Raw genomic sequence first — 22,897 nt, forward strand, 5'->3', positions numbered from 1 at the left:
GCAACAATATGTAACCTCCTTCCTATACCGGTACCCCTGTATATAGCCTCACTACTGTTATTTTATTGTTGCTCCTTAATTATTTGTTATTTTTCTTTCTTTTTTCCTTCAGTTTATTTTAGTAAATACTTTCTTAACACTTATTTTCTTTACTGCGTTGTTGGTTAAGGGCTTGAAAAGTAAGTATTTCACTTTTGTTGACATTGAGTGTCAGGAAAATAACCTCACACTCAATGTCAACAAAACAAAGGAGATGATCGTGGACTTCAGGAAACAGCAGAGGGAGCACCCCCCTATCCACATTGACGGGACAGTAGTGGAGAAGGTGGAAAGTTTTAAGTTCCTCGGCGTACACATCACGGACAAACTAAAATGGTCAACACACACAGACAGCGTGGTGAAGAAGGCGCAACAGTGTCTCTTCACCCTCAGGAGGCTGAAGAAATTTGGCTTGTCACCAAAAACACTCACAAACTATTACAGATGCACAATCGAGAGCATCCTGTCGGGCTGTATTCCCGCCTGGTACCGCAACTGCTCCTCCCACAACTGCAAGGCTCTCCAGAGGGTAGTGAGGTCTGCACAACGCATCACCGGGGGCAAACTACCTGCCCTCCAGGACACCTACACCACCCGATGTCACAGGAAGGCCAAAAAGATCATCAAGGACAGCAACCACCCGAGCCACTGCCTGTTCACCCCACTATGATCCAGAAGGCAAGGTCAGTACAGGTGCATCAAAGCTGGGACCGAGAGACTGAAAAACAGCTTCTATCTCAAGGCCATCAGACTGTTAAACAGCCATCACTAATATTGAGTGGCTGCTGCCAACATACTGACTTTAATCTCTAGCCATTTTAATAATAAAAAAAATTGGATGTAATAAATGTATCACTAGTCACTTTAAACATTGCCACTTTATATAATGTTTACATTCCCTACATTACTCAACTCATGTGGATATACTGTACTCTATACCATCTGCTGCATCTTGCCTATGCTGTTCGGCCATCGCTCATCCATATATATTTTTATGTACATATTCTTATTCATTCCTTTACACTGTGTATAAGGTAGTTGTTGTGAAATTGTTAGATCACTTGTTAGATATTACTGCATGGTCGGAACTAGAAGCACAAGCATTTCGCTACACTCGCATTAACATCTGCTAACCATGTGTGTGTGACCAAATGTATTGTATTTTATTTGGGACGCATACAATAGCTAGAGCAATATACCAAAGGACTCCAGAAATATAATTTGCCTGCTCATGCTCATGTGTAGTGTCACCTACACCTACACTTGGATTTCTGAATGGAATTTTTATGGTATGGCATTATCTCTGAAGAACCATACAATTTTAAAATATGTTGTTCACAACTCATTCTTCAAAGCGCGTCATACATGTTGACTGAATAGGTCATTTTCTGTGAGACACTATAGGTGTGGTCTCTCTGTATACTTACAGGTTTGGAAGAGGACTGTGGTTCCAAAGGTGGCAGGTGTAAGTGGGCCATCATAGCTTGGAGACGCTCCCGTTCTTTAGAGAGCTGATAGAGGAGAGGCGGAGCGAGGAGGAGGAGAGAGAGCAAGAAGAGGAGAGAGAGGGGGAGGAAAAAGAGAGAGGTACCAAGGGATGGAGGAAGCAAGAAGAGGTGAAGAAACCCCAAATTAGTTTGAGCTGAGGTACGCCGTCACAACAGTCTCACACACACACACACACACACACACACACACACACACACACACACACACACACACACACACACACACACACACACACACACACACACACACACACACACACACACACACACACACACACACACACACACACACACACACACACACACACACACCTACCTGGAGGTCTAACTGCTGCACCACCTGCATCTGGACTCTGCACTGGTCTGTGCTCCTTTCATCCAGCATGTGCTCAATACTTAGGTGCCTGAGAATGCTCACATGAGTTACTGGGGTGATACACGCATGCAGAAACTGCTTTATACACTATACATACACTCTCCATAGGAAAACTTACTTGATAAACTGGCTGGCGTTTTCACAAACAGTCTCACAGCCCGGCCAAATACACACACCATATCCATAGAGTGAGTGTGTGATTGTTTGATCCACATTCAGCAAGCTGTAGGTAGAGGAGGAAGGTTTAAGGGTTACACATACAAAAAAGCATCAGCGTCATAAAAAAAAATACATGAAATAAATAAATAAATAATATTTTACAGTCTGAGGAACAAAGAGAGAGGGGTTAAAATAAAAATGAAAAGCACCTTGATTTTGAACAAGCTGCTACAGTGCTTTACTATAAACTTTACTACAGATGTTGCTGGTAAAAAAAAAACTAAATCAAAACAACAAACAAACAAAATAAGTTGTCCCAGTGGGACTCTTACTAAAATTGAGAACAAACGACTTGGGGAAGTGAAGCTGTCTGTGGCAAACAGCTTAATTGATGTTTACAAGCAGACCGTTTTAAATAAAAAATGTTCAGTAGGCTGCACAGAGAAAGTGGTACCACTTTACCCTAAGGCAGGGGTGTCAAAATCAATCAGCGCAAGGGCCATATTGAAAAAATACAACGAATGTGTGTGCCAGACATGTATTTTTTTTTTATTATTGCATACAACTCCTACCCAAACTGGCCATTGTTTTATTTAAAAAATATGTCCCTTTATAATGTCCACTTATGTATATAGGTGTCACGACTTCTGCCAAAGTCGGTCCCTCTCCTTGTTCGGGCGGCGGTCAACGTCACCGGCTTTTTAGGCATCTCTGATCCACTTTTAATTTTCCATTTGTTTTGTCTTTGTTTTCTACACACCTGGTTTCTATTCCCCAATTACATGTTCATTATTTAACCCTCTGTTTCCCCCATGTTTGTGTGCGTGTTTGTATATAATGTTCAGGCAATTTGGCGTGCAGCACATTGGCAGTGCTTGCTGTGATTTATAGTTGAGAGTATTGCGGGCTGTATGGAAAATAGCCAAAATTAATTGACAACCCATGTAATTGCGCAGGCCGGAGAGAAATGTGTTATGGGCCGGATTCGGCCAGCTGGCCGTGTGCTTGACACATGTGCCCTAAGGATTCTAATCCATATACCTTTATTGTAAAGTGTTATGGAGAAGCCTTTACCCTTCTCTTGGGCTGGAACTAAGAGATTGGCCGTTGGTAGGGAAGTTGTGGGTGTTTGATGCTTTGGCTGTGGTTACGGGTTCAGTAGGGGACGGAGTGCTGGTGGTGGTGATGACACGGTCTGGACAGCTATCCTTTGTGCTTTTCTCTTCCATTGTGCTGTTTGTTAGCTCCTTCCATATCTGCTGGAGCTCAATAGTACTCAAGCCAGCTGAAACACATAAACATACATGTACAATATTACCTTGCAACACTGGGGTTAAAGGTTATAGCTTCAGGGAGAGAGTATGTGTAGGTAGGGGTATAGTTTTACTTGTCTTTCTGAGCCATGAAAGTAAGGGCAGATATAAGAGTATGCTTGATGAGAATATGTTGGGTCGCCTGATTTGAAAATGGGGCCACAAAAGAAACTCTGGAAAAATGTAAACGGGCTGCTTTGTTCATAGAACTCGGGTAACGTGAGTAACCTCCGACATCCGCTAAATGACAAATGTGTCTCTAACTTTTGAACGGTTGGAGTTATACACTATTATGACCCATTTCCTGAAAGCTAAGACTCTCGGGAATATGTGCTGTTTTCATGAATTTCATGAACGTCTAATAACAGGTCCGGAACGCATTATTATAGGTCAATGAAATATATCCATAGCATAGTGCATTCATGTCATGCTATGAAAGACCTCATATTTAGGTATCTTAATAGCTGCATTACTTCAATGACAGTGTAGTGTCATCATAATTGCTGTTCTCAAAAGTGTTTCTACCATACCACTCCCTTAATTTGTCCTGTTTTCAAAATGTCCACAATGTGCAAATGCACAATGGAGATGGTGAAATAACATTACTAACTAAATGCCTCATGATTTTTTTTTACATTTTGTAATGTTTATTGACAGAGTTAGAACACGTGCTGACATTGTGCCAGGGGCTTAGCTAGCTAGCTGTAAAGAAAACAAAACCCCAAAACATGTCAATAGTAGTTAGGAGTCTTCGGCGAAGTCCTCAGCACTACCTATGTTACATCTGGGAAAATTGTAAGGAAAAGTTCATATTTTATGACTTACGAAAGAGTTTCTTCGTAGTACTACTAGTACTAGTAGTAGTAGTACTAGTAGTAGTAGTAGATCGAAACTCTTTCGTAAGTCATTACCAGCCCTCCTCCACATCACAAATTAGTTGGTCATACTAGTCTAAAGTCAAATTTATTTTCCCCTTCATAAAGCATTTATAAACATTACTCACTTCTCAAAAAGAATATGGACACAACACAGAATGTTAATCAAATATGAACTTTTCCTTACAGAAGAAGAAGGAAACGAAAACTGGCCGGTGAGGGGAAATGGTGCTGGTACAGGCTATATATCAATATAAAAATACACTTTTGAGAACAGCCATAATGATGACACTACATGTATCAAGATACCTACATATGAGCTCTTGCATGACATGAATATTCTATGGAGATATTTCATGAACCTTTAATAATGCGGTTGGGATCTGTTATAACACGTTAATGAAATGCTTATGGATGTGTATTGAATGCGTTATTGCTATAAGGTCAAAATGAAACGTTACCCTTCAAACCATACTTTCTTCAGACTGACAGTACTGTCAGACTGATTTGTTATAGACTGTCATAGCCCCAAATAAAAAAGTAAACATTGGCTGTTGATTTCATCAACATATTTTGGTGTGGTCTCAATTTTTTCTTAAATATCAAGATATGGTCCTGGTCCAAAAAAAGTTTGGGGAACCCCTGCACTAAGAAAACCAAGGAGTTAGCTACAGTAGAGAGGATTTACCTGGAAACAAGGTGTGGGAGGCCAGGCCTGGTCTCTGCACTTTGAACAGCTCCTGCTGGAGGAGCTGCTGGAACACTAGCTGCTGCCTAGAGAGCTGAGTGAGAGAGTGAGTAAGACATGCTAAGGGTTCAGTGTCTATGTTCACAGTGCTCATATTCACAATTCCATAGAAGTTGTGTCAGTGTCACTTGGAGTCTGGAGCAGGTGCTGTAGTCCGAGCGACTCTGAACTCATTGTTACTCTGAGGCTGTCCTAATATGGACACCGTATCTTGGCTACATTGTCCATCAGCATAGAAACACACACAAAATAACTAACATTTTACTTGGATAGATTATGCGAGACAAGTTCCAAGTACTGCAACGCCTACTTACTTGTAGGTTACTTCTCAACAATGCCACAACAATAAGAAATAATACAAGATACGAATACGAACATAATGTAAATGGCTTAGTAGAATAGAATATTAGAATAGAATAGAACATTTTAGCATAAGTATAATACAGGAAGGCACCATTTATAGTCCAATATTTACATGTGTATTGGAGAAAGGGGGGGGATAGTGAGCAGTGCATAAACTGAGCATTATAATAAGAGTCTGTTAGCAGCAGTTGTGATGTGTGTGTGCATGAATGAGTGCATGTGTGCTAAGTGTGGAGCATCAGAGCGTGTTCAGCAGTCTGATGGTTTGTATATCGAAACTTTCTCATAGCCTCTTATCAGACCTCATGCTTTGATACCATCTGCCCCACGGTAAGGGAGAGAACAGCTCGTGGCGGTGGTGTGTGGGGTCCTTGATGATGCTGCGTTCACTCACTCGTCGTCGTTGGTTATCAGGCCTACAACCATGGTGTCGTGCAAAGCCTCGCAGTCGTGGGTGAACAGGGGACAGAGGACTGTGTTAAGAGTCAGTGTGGAGGAAGTGCCAATCCTCACAGCCTGTGGTCCAGGATCCAGTTGCAGAGGGTGATGTCCAGAACCAGGGCTCTAAGCTTGCTGACAAGCTTATTTTTTATTTTACCTTTATTTAACTAGGCAAGTCAGTTAAGAAAAAAATCTTATTTTCAATGACGGCCTAGGAACAGTGGGTTAACTGCCATGTTCAGTGGCAGAACGACCTTCTTTTCTTTTTTACCTTGTCAGCTCAGGGATTCGATCTTGCAACCTTCCGGTTACTAGTCCAACGCTCTAACCACTGGGCTACCTGTCGCCCCGAGCTTTGAGGAAACAATAGTGTTGAATGCCGAACAGCATGCTCATATACAGTAGTTGTTCCTCTTGTCAATAGCGAATTAATAGAGATGGAAATGGCATCTTCCATGGATCTGTTGGAGCGGTAGGAAAATTGGAGTGGGTCCAGTGTGCCTGGCATCCTGGCCTTGATGTTGGCCATGACCAGCCTCTCGAAGCACTTCGTGATGTGAGGTGAGCGAGGTGGGGCGATAGTCGTTTGGGCATGTCATTTTTTTTTCTTGGATACTGGGATGATGGTTGTCTCCTTAAAGCAGGTGGGGACTACAGCCTGGGACAGGGACATTACATTATAGTATCATATAGAATAGCAGGGGTGCTCAACTGGGGGTCTGCGGAGGTACTGCAGGGGGTCCACGAAAAAAAAAATATACATATATTGTCACGTTCCTGACCTGTTTTCTGTTAGTTTGTGTATGTGTTAGCTGGTCAGGACGTGAGTTTGGGTGGGCAGTCTATGTTTTCTGTTTCTATGTTGGTTTAAGGGTGACCTGATATGGCTCTCAATTAGAGGCAGGTGGTTTTCATTTCCTCTGATTGAGAGCCATATTACGGTAGGTGTTTTCACACTGTTTGTTTGTGGGTGGTTGTCTTCCGTGTCTGTATGTTATTTCGTACCACACGGGACTGTTTCGGTGTGTATGTAGTCTGTTCCTGTTCATGCGTTCTTCGTGTCTATGTAAGTTCTCATGTTTAGGTCAGTCTACGTCGTTTGTTATTTTGTATCATTTCAAGTGTAGTTCGTGTTCGTTTTTCGTCTTGTCAATAAATTCATTATGGATTCACAACCCGCTGCACCTTGGTTCAATCCCTGCTCCTCCTCTTCGGATGAAGAGGAGGAGGACAGCCGTTACATATATATAAAACGTGGATTTATTTTAATGCAATGTTTTTATGAATATCACTAGCAACAACATACAAAATATTTTTATTACATACCTACAGTATAAAAGAGGGGAATATCATATTCTAATGACATCTCAACTCTGAATATTGAGCAAATTACACTCATTGGAGCTAATTGCACTCACTGGAGTATCTGAATTAGGCTTTCAAAAAGCACCCGAAGTGATGATGGCTGCTGGCAAGCTTTTAACAAGAAATGGCGTTGCTTATGGGTACCTTCACGTGTGTGTAAAATATTACCGTGCTCAGATGAAAAAATATATATCTTTTAGGTTTGTAATAAAATGTTGTTGATTTTTTTAGCTACAATGGCATTTTCATTTACTGTATATTTGACTGTGATATGTGGTTGTCCCACCTAGCTATTTTAAGATGAATGCACTAACTGTAAATCACTCTGGATAAGAGCATCTGCTAAATTACAAAAATGTCAAATGTACATGTTTTATGTACATATCTCATTGCTGTATTGATTGACCCAAAAAATATGTTGCCATCACAAATGTATTATTTGTACAGTTCTTTATTTATGTATTTTATTTAACCAGGCAAGTCAGTTAAGAACAAATTCTTATTTACACTGACGACCTACACCGGCAAATTGTGCGCTGCCCTACCGGACTCCCAATCACGGCCGGCCTGGATTCAAACCAGAGTGTCGGTAATGACGCAGAGATGCAGTGCCTTAGACCGCTGCGCCACTCGGGAACCCAACTAGATATACAAATGTAGTTATTTGTTACATTTGACTGTGTAAAACCTAGCAGTACTATGTGAGGCAGATATATAGTGTTTTGCAAAAAAACATTTGTCTCTCTGAAATGTAGCCATCAAGTGATAGATTTCAAACAAATGTATCTTCCATTGAACAACCCCATGCCGGGATTTGATACTTAAAAAACACACGTATAAGTTCTTTAAAAAATAAAAGCTCATTTACCAACATTTCCGAAAATATGATATACACTGAGTGTACAAAACATTAGGAACACCTTCCTAATATTGAGTTGCACCCCCTTTTGCCCTCAGAATAGCCTCCATTCATCGGGGCATGGATTCTACAAGGTGCCAAAAGTGTTCCACTGGGATGCTGGCCTATGTTGACCCCAATGCTTCCCACTGTTGTGTCAAGTTGGCTGGATATCCCTTGGGTGGTGGACCATTCTTGATAGACACAGGTGTCATGACGTTGCCTGCGTGGGTATAGCAAACCCCATCCCCCTCTCCCTGCCTCCCCCTTTCCTCCTTCAACCCATGCTGTGATCACAGAGAGACGTTGTAAATTCTTGAGGATCTCCTCATGGCTAAACAGTATTAAGAGAGAGGGTAAACTTTCAGGACAAAGGAATTCTCTTCCACCTCACAGAACTTGAGGTACGAACAGATTTCATGTTCCGGAAAAAGTATTAAAGGTCGGTGGGGAGTCCAGCTATTAACATGTCCATTGGTCACCACGTGGGAAACTCACGTGAGACTGTGGGACCACATTACCATACCGCTGTTTATATAATAACCTCAGATATGAGGTTTACATCTGTGTGTTGTATAAAATGAATGAGTGAGTATGCTACTGTTTGTATAATTGTGTAATATGATTTTGGACTGTTTAATTAAGAAAAATACAAATACCTTTTTGATTTGAACTAAATCCAAGGACCGCCCTGAGCCCAGTATGGGTCAGAGACCATGGGACCACCCCTCTCTGCTATCTGAATAAAAGCCAACTCTTAAGAAATTACCCCAGACCATGTTTCTCTCAATCACGAGAGGACAAAGGTTGCAGACCAGCTTACCTCGATAACGAGAGGGCCAAGGTTTGCGACCAGACTGCTGAATCTTTTAACCATCCCACGTGGTTAAAACTCTTATACGAATCATAACAAGTCTTTGATATTGACTTCTAGTCTGCAGCTAGGAATTCGGTATCATTGAACGCGAAGAAAGACAACCGCCGAAACATCCATTCTATAACGAATGTCACTCTGAACTCTCCACATTAACTCCAACAAAAACGAACTTCTCTCCAACGATCAAGACGACACACACACTGAACGTAACTATATATATATTGATTGCAATTGTTCCCGAATGAGTGAGCGTTCATGTGTAAGGATTAGCATGTCAATTGTTATAGTTATGGACTCTGTAGTGAATTATTAGTCGAACGCAACTTTCCCTTTGTCTAACAGCCGCCATGCCGGTTCAGCCCACTAGGGTATATTGCTCCCATCATTTCATGTAACTATTTTAAGTTTGTTTGTTTGTTTATGCATTTCTGTCAATTAATTAGTTAGTAATAAATAAATGATTTAAGACAATTGATGTATGGATGACTCATAGTGAAGACTGGGTTCGTGCAGATAATCAATGATTTACGACGTTTGGAATGAGACTGACGAGGTAGAGTAAATAAATCATTAATTAGAAGACTATTGATCAGATATGAAAATATTTGAAAGGTTATATTGGGAAATTATAACTTTGTAATCTAATAACTTTCCCTGGTGCCCTCGAATTCATAGTTAATTGGTTACGTTATTACTCAAGTGATAGCGTAAGCCCTAATTACAGGAATATATGATAAAAACTATAAGTCTTCAATTTAACGATAGCAAAGACACGACACAGGGAAACTGTTGAGTGTGGAAAAACCCAGCAGCGTTGCAGTTCTTGACACAAACCGGTGTTCCTGGCACCTACTATCATACCATGTTCAAATGCACTTAAATCTTTAGCATTGCCCATTCACCCTCTGAATGGCAAACATACGTAATCCATGTCTCAATTGTCTCAAGGCTGAAAAATCCTTCTTTAACCTGTCTCCTCCCCATCATATACACTGACTAGCTTTCACCTGGATTCACCTGGTTAGTCTATGTCACGGAAGGAGCAGATGTTCATAATGTTTTGTGCACTCAGTGTATAGCGTTTTGGCAAACACGCTTCAGTTGGACATACACATTGCTAACCAGAGTAGTTACAAACAGCACAGGAATGAAATCCTCAACATGTACACATGGATTTTGTGTTGTAGATATGTGGTAGTGGAGTAGAGGCCAGAGGGCACACACTTAGTGTGTTGTGAAATCTGTTATGAATGTATTGTAATGTTTTTAAAATTGTATAACTGCCTTAATTTTGCCGGATCCCAGGAAAACTAGCTGCCTATAATAAATACAGATTAAAATACAAACCTTGTTTAACCAGCTAAACAGCTGCTATTAGTGAAGATGTGTTTGGGCTGATATTAATCCATTCGTTTAGGAGACAGGTGGATTCAACTTTATAATCAAGTAGATATAGTTTACCCAAGTTCAGTTTTTCAAGTGGGTAAAGTTGGTAATCATTTTACAAGCAGAGTGGCTCAGTTGGGAGGAGAAGCTTCATTTCCAAAAGTTGTAAGCGGTCAAAACCATTGGTTTTTGAGACAGCAGTGTCTAATTAGCACATTTTAAAAGATGCGTTACAAGCTCAAAACTTTTTTTCAGCAAAAATGACAATTATGACAATAATTGTGGGCATTTGCATGACAATGAATCGTTACCACAAATTCCATAATCGTCCCAGCCCGAGTTACCTTTCTAGCAATAGGCTATGCTAGACTTTACACTTCTTCCAATTATAGTGTGGGGAGGTCAAAATAATGAAAACCAAATATATTCATTTTAAAGTGTTGATTACTTGTCTTTGCCATTACCATTCACCGGATAATAAGACAAGACATGGAAAAAAACATATGATGGGAATCCCTTGGTCGCCAGATTGCCAGGGCGGTGGTCCCTGGGCAAGAAAAGGTTGAAGACCTTTGTAGTATAGTATAGTAATACAGCATAGTATAGTAATTTGGATTGGATCGTGCTGTACCTGCTGGAGCAGGATAGCGTGCTGCTGCTGTTGGAGCAGAGCCTGGAGCTGACCCGGGGACAGAAGCTGCTGCATCTGCTGAGGACTCATCGTAGTCATTGAGACCTGTGTGAAGAAGAAGCGGCGGATTGGACATTGAGGAGACAAATAGGATGTTCTGGTGCTTACCTCTCTTGGAGGCTTTTATTTACAATATTAACAGGTGCTGGACTTATTGGCCCATAAACTTCGTACAGAAAATATCCCCTGCTTAGCCTGCTCTCCCTCAGGCAAAATCAACTGAGCACCTAGTACTCTTTCCTGGAACTCCCTTCAGCTAGGAATGTTCCACCATGACCGCCCTATAACACAGTTCTACCATAAATACGTAATTTCTCATGGACATATGATATCCTAAACAACAGTTTTACAAAAAACAGAGACTTCAATAACTTGTGCCATAACTTCTTCTTCAAGTCACACAACGCACATTCATTAAGTGATTCACCTCAGGATAATTAATCACTTTGGCTATTCCCGTCAACCAATAAATGTTCCTCGATGACTCTGACTAATTTGCGCCATGCGCTCCATGACCCCTGTCATACACACAGGTGAGAAGAGAGAGCGTTTTCAGTGTAAAAGTGTTGCATAGGAAATGACACCCTATTCCAGGCAAATTAAAAACTGGACCTCAATGCCAGTTCCACTGCAAATATGTATTCTTCCCCTTTAATAAAGGACTGATTTAGACCTGGGACAGCAGGTCAGTGCAATTAATTATCAGGTAGAACACAAATCCAGCAGCACCTCCTGGCTTGGATTTTAATACCAATGCCCTATTTCCTATATCAGGGCTCTCCAACCCTTTTCCTGGAGAGCTACCCTCCTGTATGTTTTCGCTCCAACCCCAGTTTTAAGTTACGTGATTCAGCTTATCAACCAGATAATTATTAGAGTCATGTCTGCTAGATTAGGGTTGGAGCGAAAACCTACAGGACTGTAGCTTTCCAGTAACAAGGTTGGAGAACGCTGTCCTATATAGTGCACTACCTTGACCTGAATTGAAAACATTGTACCATGCTCTTGTGGACTATCCATGTGCATATATTCATTATATTGTCCACTCATTTTGACTGAAAATACCACCTTTCCCTGTATCATGCACTACTTTACACTCAGAATGTATATGATGGCGCCGGAGGAGAAGGCTGTCGTTTACGGGTTCCTAACAAATTGTGCTATTATGTGTAGTGTATGTTTTTTCGCATTATTTGTAACTTATTTTGTACATAATGTTTCTGCCACCATCTCTTATGACCAGAAAGAGCTTCTGAATATCAGAACAGCGATTGCTTACCTTGTACTGGACAAATATTTTTTCTTTAACGAGTCGGACGCAAGGTATTTACTTCAGACACAAGACAAGGCACAAATACCATTCATTTGCATGAAGAAGAGACGGAGATAGCGCGAGGTGCCATGTAAGGATCCGATGGTGAGTGAGTAATCCCCCTGTACCATCAGTCCTATTAGCCAATGTGCAATCATTGGATAACAAAATGGTTGAGCTCCGATCCAAGACAATCTTACCAACGCGACATTAAAAACTGTAATATCTTATGTTTCACCAAGTCGTGGCTGAATGACGACATGGATAACATACAGCTGGCTGGGTTTTCAGTGCATCGGCAAAATAGAACAGCTGCCTCCGGTAAGACAAGGGATGGCGGTCTGTGTCTATTTGTAAATAACAGCTGGTGCACAAAATTGAATATTAAGGAAGTCTCAAGCTTTCTTATCATGTTAAGCGGTACTCCACACTATTTACCAAGAGAGTTTTCATCTATATTTTTCGTAGCTGTCTATTTACCACCTCAAACCGATGCTGGCACTAAGACAGCACTCAATGAGCTGTATAAGGCCATAAGCAAACAAGAAAATGCTCATCCAGATGCGGTGTTCCTAGTGGCCGGGGACTTTAATGCAGGGAAACTTAAATCCGTTTTACCTAATTTCTACCAGCATGTTAAATGTGCAACCAGAAGTAAAAAACCTCTAGACCACCTTTACTCCACATAGAGACACGTACAAAGCCCTCCATTTGGCAAATCTGACCATACCTCTATCCTTATGATCCTGCTTACAAGCCAAAACTAAAGCAGTCCTTGGTGTCCACATCACCAACAAATGATCATGGTCCAAACACACCAAGACAGTCGTGAAGAGGGCACGACCAATGCCCCTCAAGAGACTGAAAAGATTTGGCAAGGGTCCTCATATCCTCAAAAAGTTCTACAGCTGCACCATTGAGAGCGTCCTGACTGGTTGCATCATCGCCTGGTATGGAAACTGCTCGGCCTCCGACCGCAAGGCACTACAGAGGGTAGTGCATACGGCCCAGTACATCACTTGGACCAAACTTCCTGCCATCCAGGACCTCTATACCAGGCAGTGTCAGAGGAAGGCCCAAAAAATTGTCAAAGACTCCAGCAACCCTAGTCATAGACTGTTCTCTCTGCTACCGCATGGCAAGCGGTACCGGAGAACCATGTGTAGGCCCAAAAGGCTTCTTAACAGCTTCTACCACTAAGCCATAAGACACCATAACAGCTAATCAAATGGCTACCCGGACTATTTGCATTGTCCCCCCCCATTTTTACTTTGCTGCTACTGTTTTTTTAGTACACTTTTTCTTACAACTGCATTATTGGTTGTAAGTAAGCATTTTACTGTAAGGTCTACACCGGTTGTTTTTTTTTTTTTCACCTGTAAACCATATGGAATAGTATGGAATTTTGAAGACACAAGGGTAGCGCACAAGAGAACAGACATGTTCATAAATGTCTGACTACATGACCGCATAACAATAGGCTGCGTCCATTTCTAAAGGTGACCCTAGAATGAGAAGGAGCTGTGTTCACCGGTTAATTAACAACATAATTACACGCATGATGTCACTCCTAATGGGAATTTATGGACATTATTCGAGACAAATACACACTGAATACTAACTGACCAGTGCCCAATGACACCGGTGAATTGCCACAATGATAAAGAATAAACAGCAGCATGTTTTATCTTATTTTGTATCAGGAACCTAAACAACTGACATGACTAAGTTAAACGTATGTCTTATGCATTCTGAGGACAAACTACACCTCTTGACAGATCTTATGCCAATTGGAAATAAATATGTTATCAGTGTTTCAATTGCAAGAAAGCATCAAATAAAAGACTGCAAAACAGAATATCAAATAAAAATGTACACTGTCAATATTTTGGTAATGCAAACAGACTTAAAAAGGTACTTTTTTTGTTCAGAAAACACACAAATGACGCAAACTATGATTCTGGAATGATGAAATAATAATCATTGTCGGCTCAATCATTTTATTTAACATTGATATCATGAAATATAAATATGGAAATCACCTCTTGTGCTGCCACTCCATAAGTGCGGGGATAGTAGTGATCTTCATAACTATTGCCCCATTTCAAGGCTTCCTTGTCTAGCTACAATTCTTGAATCGTTGGTAAATGTACAACTTTGCTCTTTATTTGGTAAATGTACTTTTTTTTACATTCAAAACAATCAGGGTTTAGACCTGGGCATAGCACTATTACAGAAACCACTTTAGTTGTTAATGATCTTGACAATGCTTTAGACAAAAAAATCTAATGTACTGCTTTGTTAAAGGACCTGTCAAAAGCTTTTGATACTGTTGCTCATGCTATTTTATTGAATAAGTTGTCTTCTATAGGCCTGATCATGGTTTCATATTTGTCTTAGTGACAGAACTCAGGCCATTGATGGGAGTTTCTTGAAGTACATGAAGGTGTACCACAGGGGTCGATTTTGGGACCTGTTCTCATCACTATTTATATTAAAACCATTGGTCAGTATGTTAAAAATGGTTCATCTATATGCGGATGAGACTATTATGTATGCTAATTCCCTGACTGTTGATCTGACTGTGTCAAAACTACAGTCCGATTCTATAGCTATGCAGGAATCCCTTGGTAATTTAAACTTGTGCAGCAATGACAGAAAGGTGAACGCGGTCAGAGACCCACTAAAGCAGCACCGCCCCCTCAAGAGTCTGAGCATGCCTGGTCCAAAAGCCAAAGTCCCCAGATGGGTGAGCGTAATATACAAGGATTATCTTAAAGCTGCTAATGAGAACCTTGACAACCTTGTACCTAGCTGTTAGGAATTCCGGTGGAGTACCATACCAAGGTAATGGCAGTGCTGGCAACAATTATCGTGGCCCTGGCGGTACAGAATAATCAAACGGTCTGACTGCACAGAGGTACTTGGAAAAATGACCAGCGTGTGTGGGTGTTGGGGGGGAAGGGGGTATCCGAGCTCCATCAGCTAGGACTAGATATTGGTTAATCAAATCTTTCCATTCCTGCTCAATTTGGCAATTTGGCATGCCTTCTTAAAAAGAATAACTGTATACGCATTAACACATCAAGTCTTCTGTTGAGTTGGGCTCGGGGATTGAACAACTGTTAAATATTTGAGTTTGTGCTTGTGTGTGTGTGCGCCTTTGTGTGTATATATATTTTTTTTTAAATCACTAGATGCACTATACCCGAGGCGAAGCCGTTCACAATTATGTTGGCTGCGGATCTGGTTCTGTCCTATAGGTGGCACTATGTGCTATTTTTTAAAGGATGGGCTAAAGGCCCTAGGATCCATGTGAACAGGTCAGCCAGTCACTGGAATGACAACCCAACTTGACACGTGGGGGAGGCTTTAGAGGGTGGAATATTTGAGGATAATTAGAGGTTTACTTAGTCGCAGCTACAGTATGCTTAACAGTGCAAATATCCTGGTACAGCTATATGGACACTTAATTATCATGGTACTTCTTAATGGTACGTTTACAAATATATATTATGGTAAGTACAATCAAAACTTTTATTTCTTTATGGTAAGTGATGTGAAATAAGTATATCTAGTTATAATTGTCATGGCTTAGCAGATAATAAGAAAAGACAATCAGTTTTTACCTGGGGCAGGCAAGAGGATGAGATTCCAAATCTGTCCCCGAAAGCAGGACTGTAAAATAAATATTATGTGCTGCACATGTGAGAAATACATCTGCAAAGTCCATGCACACACACTTGCATACTCTCCTACTTGTGCTAATTAGAGTTGCTTGATTTATTTTTTTTGTTTTTGTTTTTTAAAATCTATTATCTTACTTATTGTTGTTGCTTATACACCTTGTGGGTGGGGGCAATTTTAAAAAATATGGGAGAAGACTAGAATTTTGTAGTTGAATTCCTCATTGTTCATTATGTAAGGATATATCACTATGTTGCCAAAAAAGTTGAAGACAATGTTTCCCTTCAATAAAATGCATGCAAAACAAATTTCTGCACATTTCTTAGGCTATACAAGTGCTACTTCTTGCTAAAAAAAAGTATGTTTACACCTATGCAGTACCTTTAGTAATAATAATAAACCTGTACTTTAATAAAGAAAACAATTATGACAGGTGTTGTAATAAAAATTTGTGGTGTCCACTGATTAAATGCAGTCTTTCTGCATTGTGAAGAGGGAAAACTTAGATATTCACAAAGTTTGTGATGAAGGACAGGTTGTTTCCTCATGCAAAATAGATTTGGGGTTTAAAATTCAACTAAGCTGCTTTATTTTGGAGGATTTATTGAAGGCGGGTCATTTTTTACCCTTAGGACTAGGGGAGTATACATAATGTTAAGACTACACAAGGGATAAGGGCCAAACATTTGAAGTTGGGAGGAGATTTTTGATGTACCGATTCCATAGCACATGGTGTATGAATTGATACATAAAATGACGCCACATTCAAAACTTTTCTATGGTCTTCAGAGATGGGAGGGGTTGAGGGTAGCTGAAGGCTCGGACTAAAAACAAACAAAAGATAACTAATGTAAAATATACTGTCCGTGAAATGTATGTAGTACGTATAAGCTGGAAGTGTACGCTTAAGTATGGTTGTCGATTAGTTTACTGGACTACTGTTCAGTCGTGTGGTCAGGTGCTACAAAGAGGGAAAATAATAAAGAAGGAAAATATTTAAAAACATATATAAATATATTATATATTTACCCAGACAATTACATTGAGAGAAGCCACAATATCTGCAATATTAACGCTGATCTAACCCCTACAAAAATATATAAAAACAAATTCAAATTAAAGAAAAAAACGTGTTGTCTTTAAACTCTCGTAAGAATGTTCACTTATTCGATGGTTCTCCAATTGAACGTGCTTCCTGCATACAAATACTTACAGGGCCTTCAGAAAGTATTCACATCCCTTGACTTTTTCCACATTTTGTTGTGTTACAGCCTGAATTAAAAAATGATTACATTTAGATTTTTTGACATTGGCCTACATGTTTACTAATTCATTAAAAATGAAAGGCTGAAATGTCTTGAGTCAATAAGTATTTAACTCCATTGTTATGGAAAGCCTTAATAAGTTCAGCAGTAAAAATTTGCTTAACAAGTCACATATACAATTGCATGGACTCACTTTATGTGCAATAATGGCATTTAACAGGATTTTTGAATGACTACTTCATCACTGTACAACACACAAACAATTACAGTGCCTTTGGAAAGTATTCAGATATCTTGACTTTTTCCACATTTTGTTACATTACAGTTCCTTCAACCTAATGGCTTGTTTTTTGCTCTGACTTGCACTGTCAACTGTGGGACCTTATGTAGACAGATGTGTCCAAATCATGTCCAATCAATTGAATTTACCACAAGTGGACTCCATTCAAGGTGTGGAAACATCTCAATGATGATCAATGGAAACAGGACGCACCTGAGCTCAATATCGAGTGTCATAGCAAAGGCTATGAATAATTATGTAAATAAGGTATTTTATTTGTAATTTTTTTAATACATCTGCAAAAATGTCTAAAAACCTGTTTTCACTTTGTCGTTATGGGGTATTATGTGTAGATTGCTGAGGATTCTTAATTTTTTTAGAATAAAGCAGTAACGTAACAAGATGTGGAAAAAGTCAAGGGGTCTGAATACTTTCATATATATATATATAGTATAATGTGTATTTTTTGTTGTATTATACAGTGTCTCAATATGTCTTCCCTGTTAAAATAAAGGTAAAACAAATTAATAATAATATATGGTATAATATAATTTTAGTATAATTAAATTATTTTTCTATTTTTCTTATTTTTAATTTTTCTATTTTCAATTTTTATTTTTTATTTTTATTTTGTATTTTTTACTTCTACTTTCTTTCCACTTATTTTTCTTAAAACTGCATTGTTGGTTAAGGGCTTGTAAGTAAGCATTTCACTGTAAGGTTGTATTCGGGTGCATAACAAAATAAAATTTGATTTTGATTTAATACGCACCTGTAGGGGCCGTGGTTTGGTATGGCTCTTTGCAGAGTTCAAACCACTCTTCTTCTGTTGCTGCTGGAGTAATATCTTAGCTGCTTGCAGAACCTGAAATGAGAGGACACATCCAGGATTCTGCCAGTATCATCCCACTACCAACCCAGTACCATTGTGGTATAATCACAGTACCATGCTAGCACAAACCCAGTATCATCAGACTATTGAAATATGTCTTAAACCAGTGAGGTAGACTTTTTATTGTTTTTCTGAGTGGCAGAAGGTAGCAGGAGGAGCCATACCAGACAAAAGGAGAAGGGGAATATCATAACAAGAAAGTGTAGGCTGTATAGAAATAATATTGCTTAAAATAATGATGCTTAGCGATTGACATTATACCTAAAGCGGACATTGCCATTGGCTGCATGGAATCACATTAAGTTTGAACATTGGAATGTGGGATGTAATCTACATCGCCTCTATTAGGCTGATAAAACTCCAAATTATTTTATTTAATAATTTTCAATTTAAGCATAATTATTTCTATATAGCCTACACTTTCTCGTTCTGAACTAGTGGGACCTTCTAACATGAGTGGGATGAGTGTGGCTTCTTGACAATGATCAAGAGCAGCTGCTCACCAATTTGACAGCTCCAATACAGTTTCACCTCCGACACCACCAAACCATCAGCTATGCGGGTGTCGGCTATCGCAGGTTACCTTGATCTGTAGCTGGCTAGATTAACTAGACTAAGGCCTAGATTCCCTAGGCCTTAGTCTAGTTAATCTAGCTAGCTACAGAATCTAAACTTGTAGTAATTATGGCCTTATTGATTTAGCTAGTGACTCTCACTCAGATATCATGGCATGAGCCATTGCAACATTTGTAGAATTGCAGGAAATTAGCTGTAAAACTGCAAAAAAATATTGTTCGGTAAAGCAAACTCATTTGTTAACTTTAGTCATGACTTCCGCAGAAGTCTGCTCCTCTCCTCACCAGTCTTCTAGCCATCGCCGCTCCATTTTTCATTTGTTCCGTTTCCCGCACACCTGGTTTACATTCCCTAATCACACTGCATATATATATTCCTCTGTTCCCCCTGTGTCTGTGTGGAATTGTTTTGTTTTGTGTTTATTGTATCGTGCCAGTCTGGGTTTTTCACCCTGGGCATTGCCTGTACCCTATCGGGGAAATTTTGGTGAAACTTATGGTTGTATTCTTGACGTATTTTGCGCTTGTCACTTTTGCCGGTTGGCTTGAGATGTAGCTGTTTGCGCCCGTCTGTTATCTTGGCAAATAAAGTCGCCTGATCACCTATCTCTGCTCTCCTGCACTTGACTCGAATGACCAGCATTGAAAACCCTGACAACTTTTTGTTCATATACATTTTTCTGCCTACAGATCCTTCTGTATGTATTCCATTATAGTTTTTAATGTGAGTTAATGTGTAGCGGCTAATTGCATAGCTAATCAGCCATGTGAGTGAAGCTACAGCAACCAATGTGATCATGGCTGGGGTAATTTTTGCTTGTTTTTGCTGTTCTCCAAATAGCATTTGAGAGTTTTTAAAAATTGTATATAAATGCAGTAAATGAACTCCAACGTAAAATATATTGGATGGGCGATGGGAGGTAAACCCCAATAAGAATTTATAATGGATTATTCGTATAAGTTATTATAAAGTGTTACCAACTCAGTAAAGTGGGAAAGACCACATATTAACACACACAGACCATGGTCTCAGCAGGACTCCCTGATTAAATAAAGGTTAAATGACAGGTTTTGACAAGGAAGAAAATTGCATCATTGTATGCACAGACATTACCAGCCTCTCTTTTGTTAGAACAAACAGTGTTGCTAAACTCATCCAATTTGTCCCACATTTCAAGCAGAGCCATGATTTTGAGCTATGAATAATTAGACTACTATCAAACACTCTATACAACAAAGACAAGATACATGGCCAGTTTCAAAGTCACTGACTGAGGTGTGTAAGATGCACACGCGTGTGCATGTAGGCTAGTGTCTGCATGCACGCACACACACACACACATTAAATACAAACATAGTCAACTAAAAAAACACATTCTTCCTTATAAAAATCCTTTGTCAGCTGTCTGAATTGCCCTAGGGACACCAAAGCATCAAATCGAAACGTCTTTTAGAGAATATTGCAAACATAGGTAAATCAGCCTTTAACTTCCTTGCACCCTAACTCTGTAGACACCAAAAGGAGTCTCCAGAGTTAACCAAACCTGTGAACGGGTTTGCTAACTAGTCATTTTAAATCTTACAGTGATGTTAGGTAAGTTGGAAGATTGTGGAGCAGGGCTTTGTAAACAAAAATTGCGAAATGATGTGATCAACGGGACTTCAAAGAGGTCCAGCTAACCTTTTGGTAAATAATTTAGTGATGAGTAATAAAACTGTCTCCTGTGATAAAACGAAGGGCACTTTGATAAATGACATCCAGGGGTATACGAGCGGTGGCAGCTGCAATTTGATAAATAGTATCACCATAATCAAGAACAGGTAGAAAGGTTGACTGCACGATCTGCTTCCTACTGACGTGAGAGGCAAGATCTGTTTCTGTAAAAAGAAGCCCACTTTAAATCAACATGTACTTTGTTTTGCCTTTATTAAAACACAAGTTTTAAGTGAGTAAGGGCTTCCTACACAGCTGTAAAATCTGACTGTAGCCTTGTCACAACCAGGTCATGCGTCAGGGCAATTGCTTACATAATAGTAATATCCACATATAGATTCAATATATATTCTTTTACAGATTGACCAATAGCATCTATATGAATACTGAAAAGAGCAGGTCTGTCACGACTTCCGCCGAAGTTGACTCCCCTGCCTGTTCGGGCGGTGCTCGGCGGTCGTCGTCACCGTCCTACTAGCCGCCACCGGCTAGTCTTATTAGTTGCACCTGTTGTTTTTGTTTCGTAATGAGCTTCCCTATAATTAGGAGTTTGACCCGCCCTTGTTTTGTGCGGGATTGTTTTTTGTTACGTGTGTGTATTTTGGGTTGTTGGCAAGTGTTTCTCTGCGCCCTGGATGTTCGGGCTTATTCAGTTTTGGTTAAGAGTAAAAAAGGAATATTTTTCCCAAGCGGCTCTCTCTCTCTGCGTCTGGTTCTTTCGCCCACCTAGTCCCGCGTGACAAGGTCCTAGTATCGTATTCTGGCATTAAGATAATCATGTAACCATCAGCAGGTGTCAGAGCCCAGGCCAATCGATGACAACTTGCTCAATAAAATAGCATGATCAGCAGTATCAAGTCCACAAACAAGGCAGCATAATTAATTTTAGAGTCTAAAGCACAGGTGTCAAGCTCATTCAACAGAGAGCCAAGTGTGTGTGGGTTCTCCCTCTTCACTTGTATTTGATTGATGAATTAAGGTTACTCATGAGTAAGGTACTCCCAACACCTGGTTGTCTAGGGCTAAATTGAAAACCTGCAGTTACACTAGGTCCTCCATGGAATGTGTTTGACACCCCTGGTCTAAAGCAATGACAATATCATTAACAACTAATGTGGTTGCAGTGATAGTCTTGTGCCCTGGCCTAAACCCAGATTGATTTACATTCAAAATACCATGCTCAGATAAAAGAGTGAAGTTGCTTATTTACCAAAGATACGAGCTAGACATGGAAGCCTGGAGATGGGACAATAATTATCAAGATCACTACTATCCCTGCTCTTAATGGTTTCCATACTTCTGGAATATTTCCTGATTAACAATGTTAGATTTCAAGATATGGGTTACTGAGCCAGCAATGAAGGTGGCAGCACACTTGAGTAGACTCTGTTCCAATTGATCAGCCCCTGTGGATTTCTTGGATTTTTGCCAAAATGCAAAAACTTAACGACCATATTCCGAGTCAATCTGCAAAATTCCAGAAACAACGTTTAAGCCACCCTTAGAGAAAGTAGAGTTAGACGACCTTTCCAAAATATAGCCTGTTTATGTTAAATGAAGATAAAATGCATCAATGATGAGTCTGAATTAATGTGTTGAGGCAGAGAGGAGGAAGTGCAACCCTTCAGAGATTGTACAGTTTTCCAGAATTTAGCCAGATTCCCCTTACAATTAGAAAGAGTGGTTACATATTAATCATATTTTGCATTTCTGATTAGTCTTACACATTGATTCCTTAAATGCCTAAAAGATTGCCAATCCGAACCTAAGCGTGTGTTTTTGGCCTTGTCTCAGGCGACATTTCTCTTATGAACGACTAAGGATAAGTCAGAAGTGAACCAGGCATTCGATCTACAGTACCTTAAACTCTCAGAGTTTTGAAGGAGGCATGATTATCTACAATAGTATTGAAGACATTTGTAAAAAAAGCTTAAAGGTAAATCATGCTCAGGGATAGCTGAAATAAATGTAATTAAAATAAAGATAATGTAAAAAAAACTTGTTCACAAAAGTTTTTAAAAGTTCTTAAACGCATAGATTTATGCATTCTCACATTTCTGACACAGACAACTAGGCAATGGTCACAAAGATCCAGTGTGGAAACTCCACTAGCGACATATTTATCTAGTGTAT

The 22,897-nt window shown here is 39.8% G+C and overlaps 1 protein-coding gene across 1 annotated transcript in view; it reads right to left on the reverse strand.

The window, feature by feature from the left end:
• LOC129861849 (forkhead box protein P2-like) overlaps positions 1–22,897 on the reverse strand; it is a 55,954-nt gene that overhangs the window by 15,850 nt on the left and 17,207 nt on the right. Inside the window, exons 4-11 of the mRNA XM_055932988.1 lie at positions 18,356–18,448; positions 11,467–11,529; positions 10,980–11,084; positions 4,959–5,052; positions 3,157–3,367; positions 2,042–2,146; positions 1,864–1,951; positions 1,467–1,550 (exon numbers count right to left, since the gene is read on the reverse strand). Of these exons, the coding sequence (XP_055788963.1) occupies positions 1,467–1,550; positions 1,864–1,951; positions 2,042–2,146; positions 3,157–3,367; positions 4,959–5,052; positions 10,980–11,084; positions 11,467–11,529; positions 18,356–18,448 (843 nt within the window). The remainder of the gene's footprint in view (positions 1–1,466; positions 1,551–1,863; positions 1,952–2,041; positions 2,147–3,156; positions 3,368–4,958; positions 5,053–10,979; positions 11,085–11,466; positions 11,530–18,355; positions 18,449–22,897) is intronic.

This window comes from Salvelinus fontinalis, chromosome 9, assembly GCF_029448725.1.
Source record: "Salvelinus fontinalis isolate EN_2023a chromosome 9, ASM2944872v1, whole genome shotgun sequence".
NCBI classification, from domain to species: Eukaryota; Metazoa; Chordata; class Actinopteri; order Salmoniformes; family Salmonidae; genus Salvelinus; species Salvelinus fontinalis.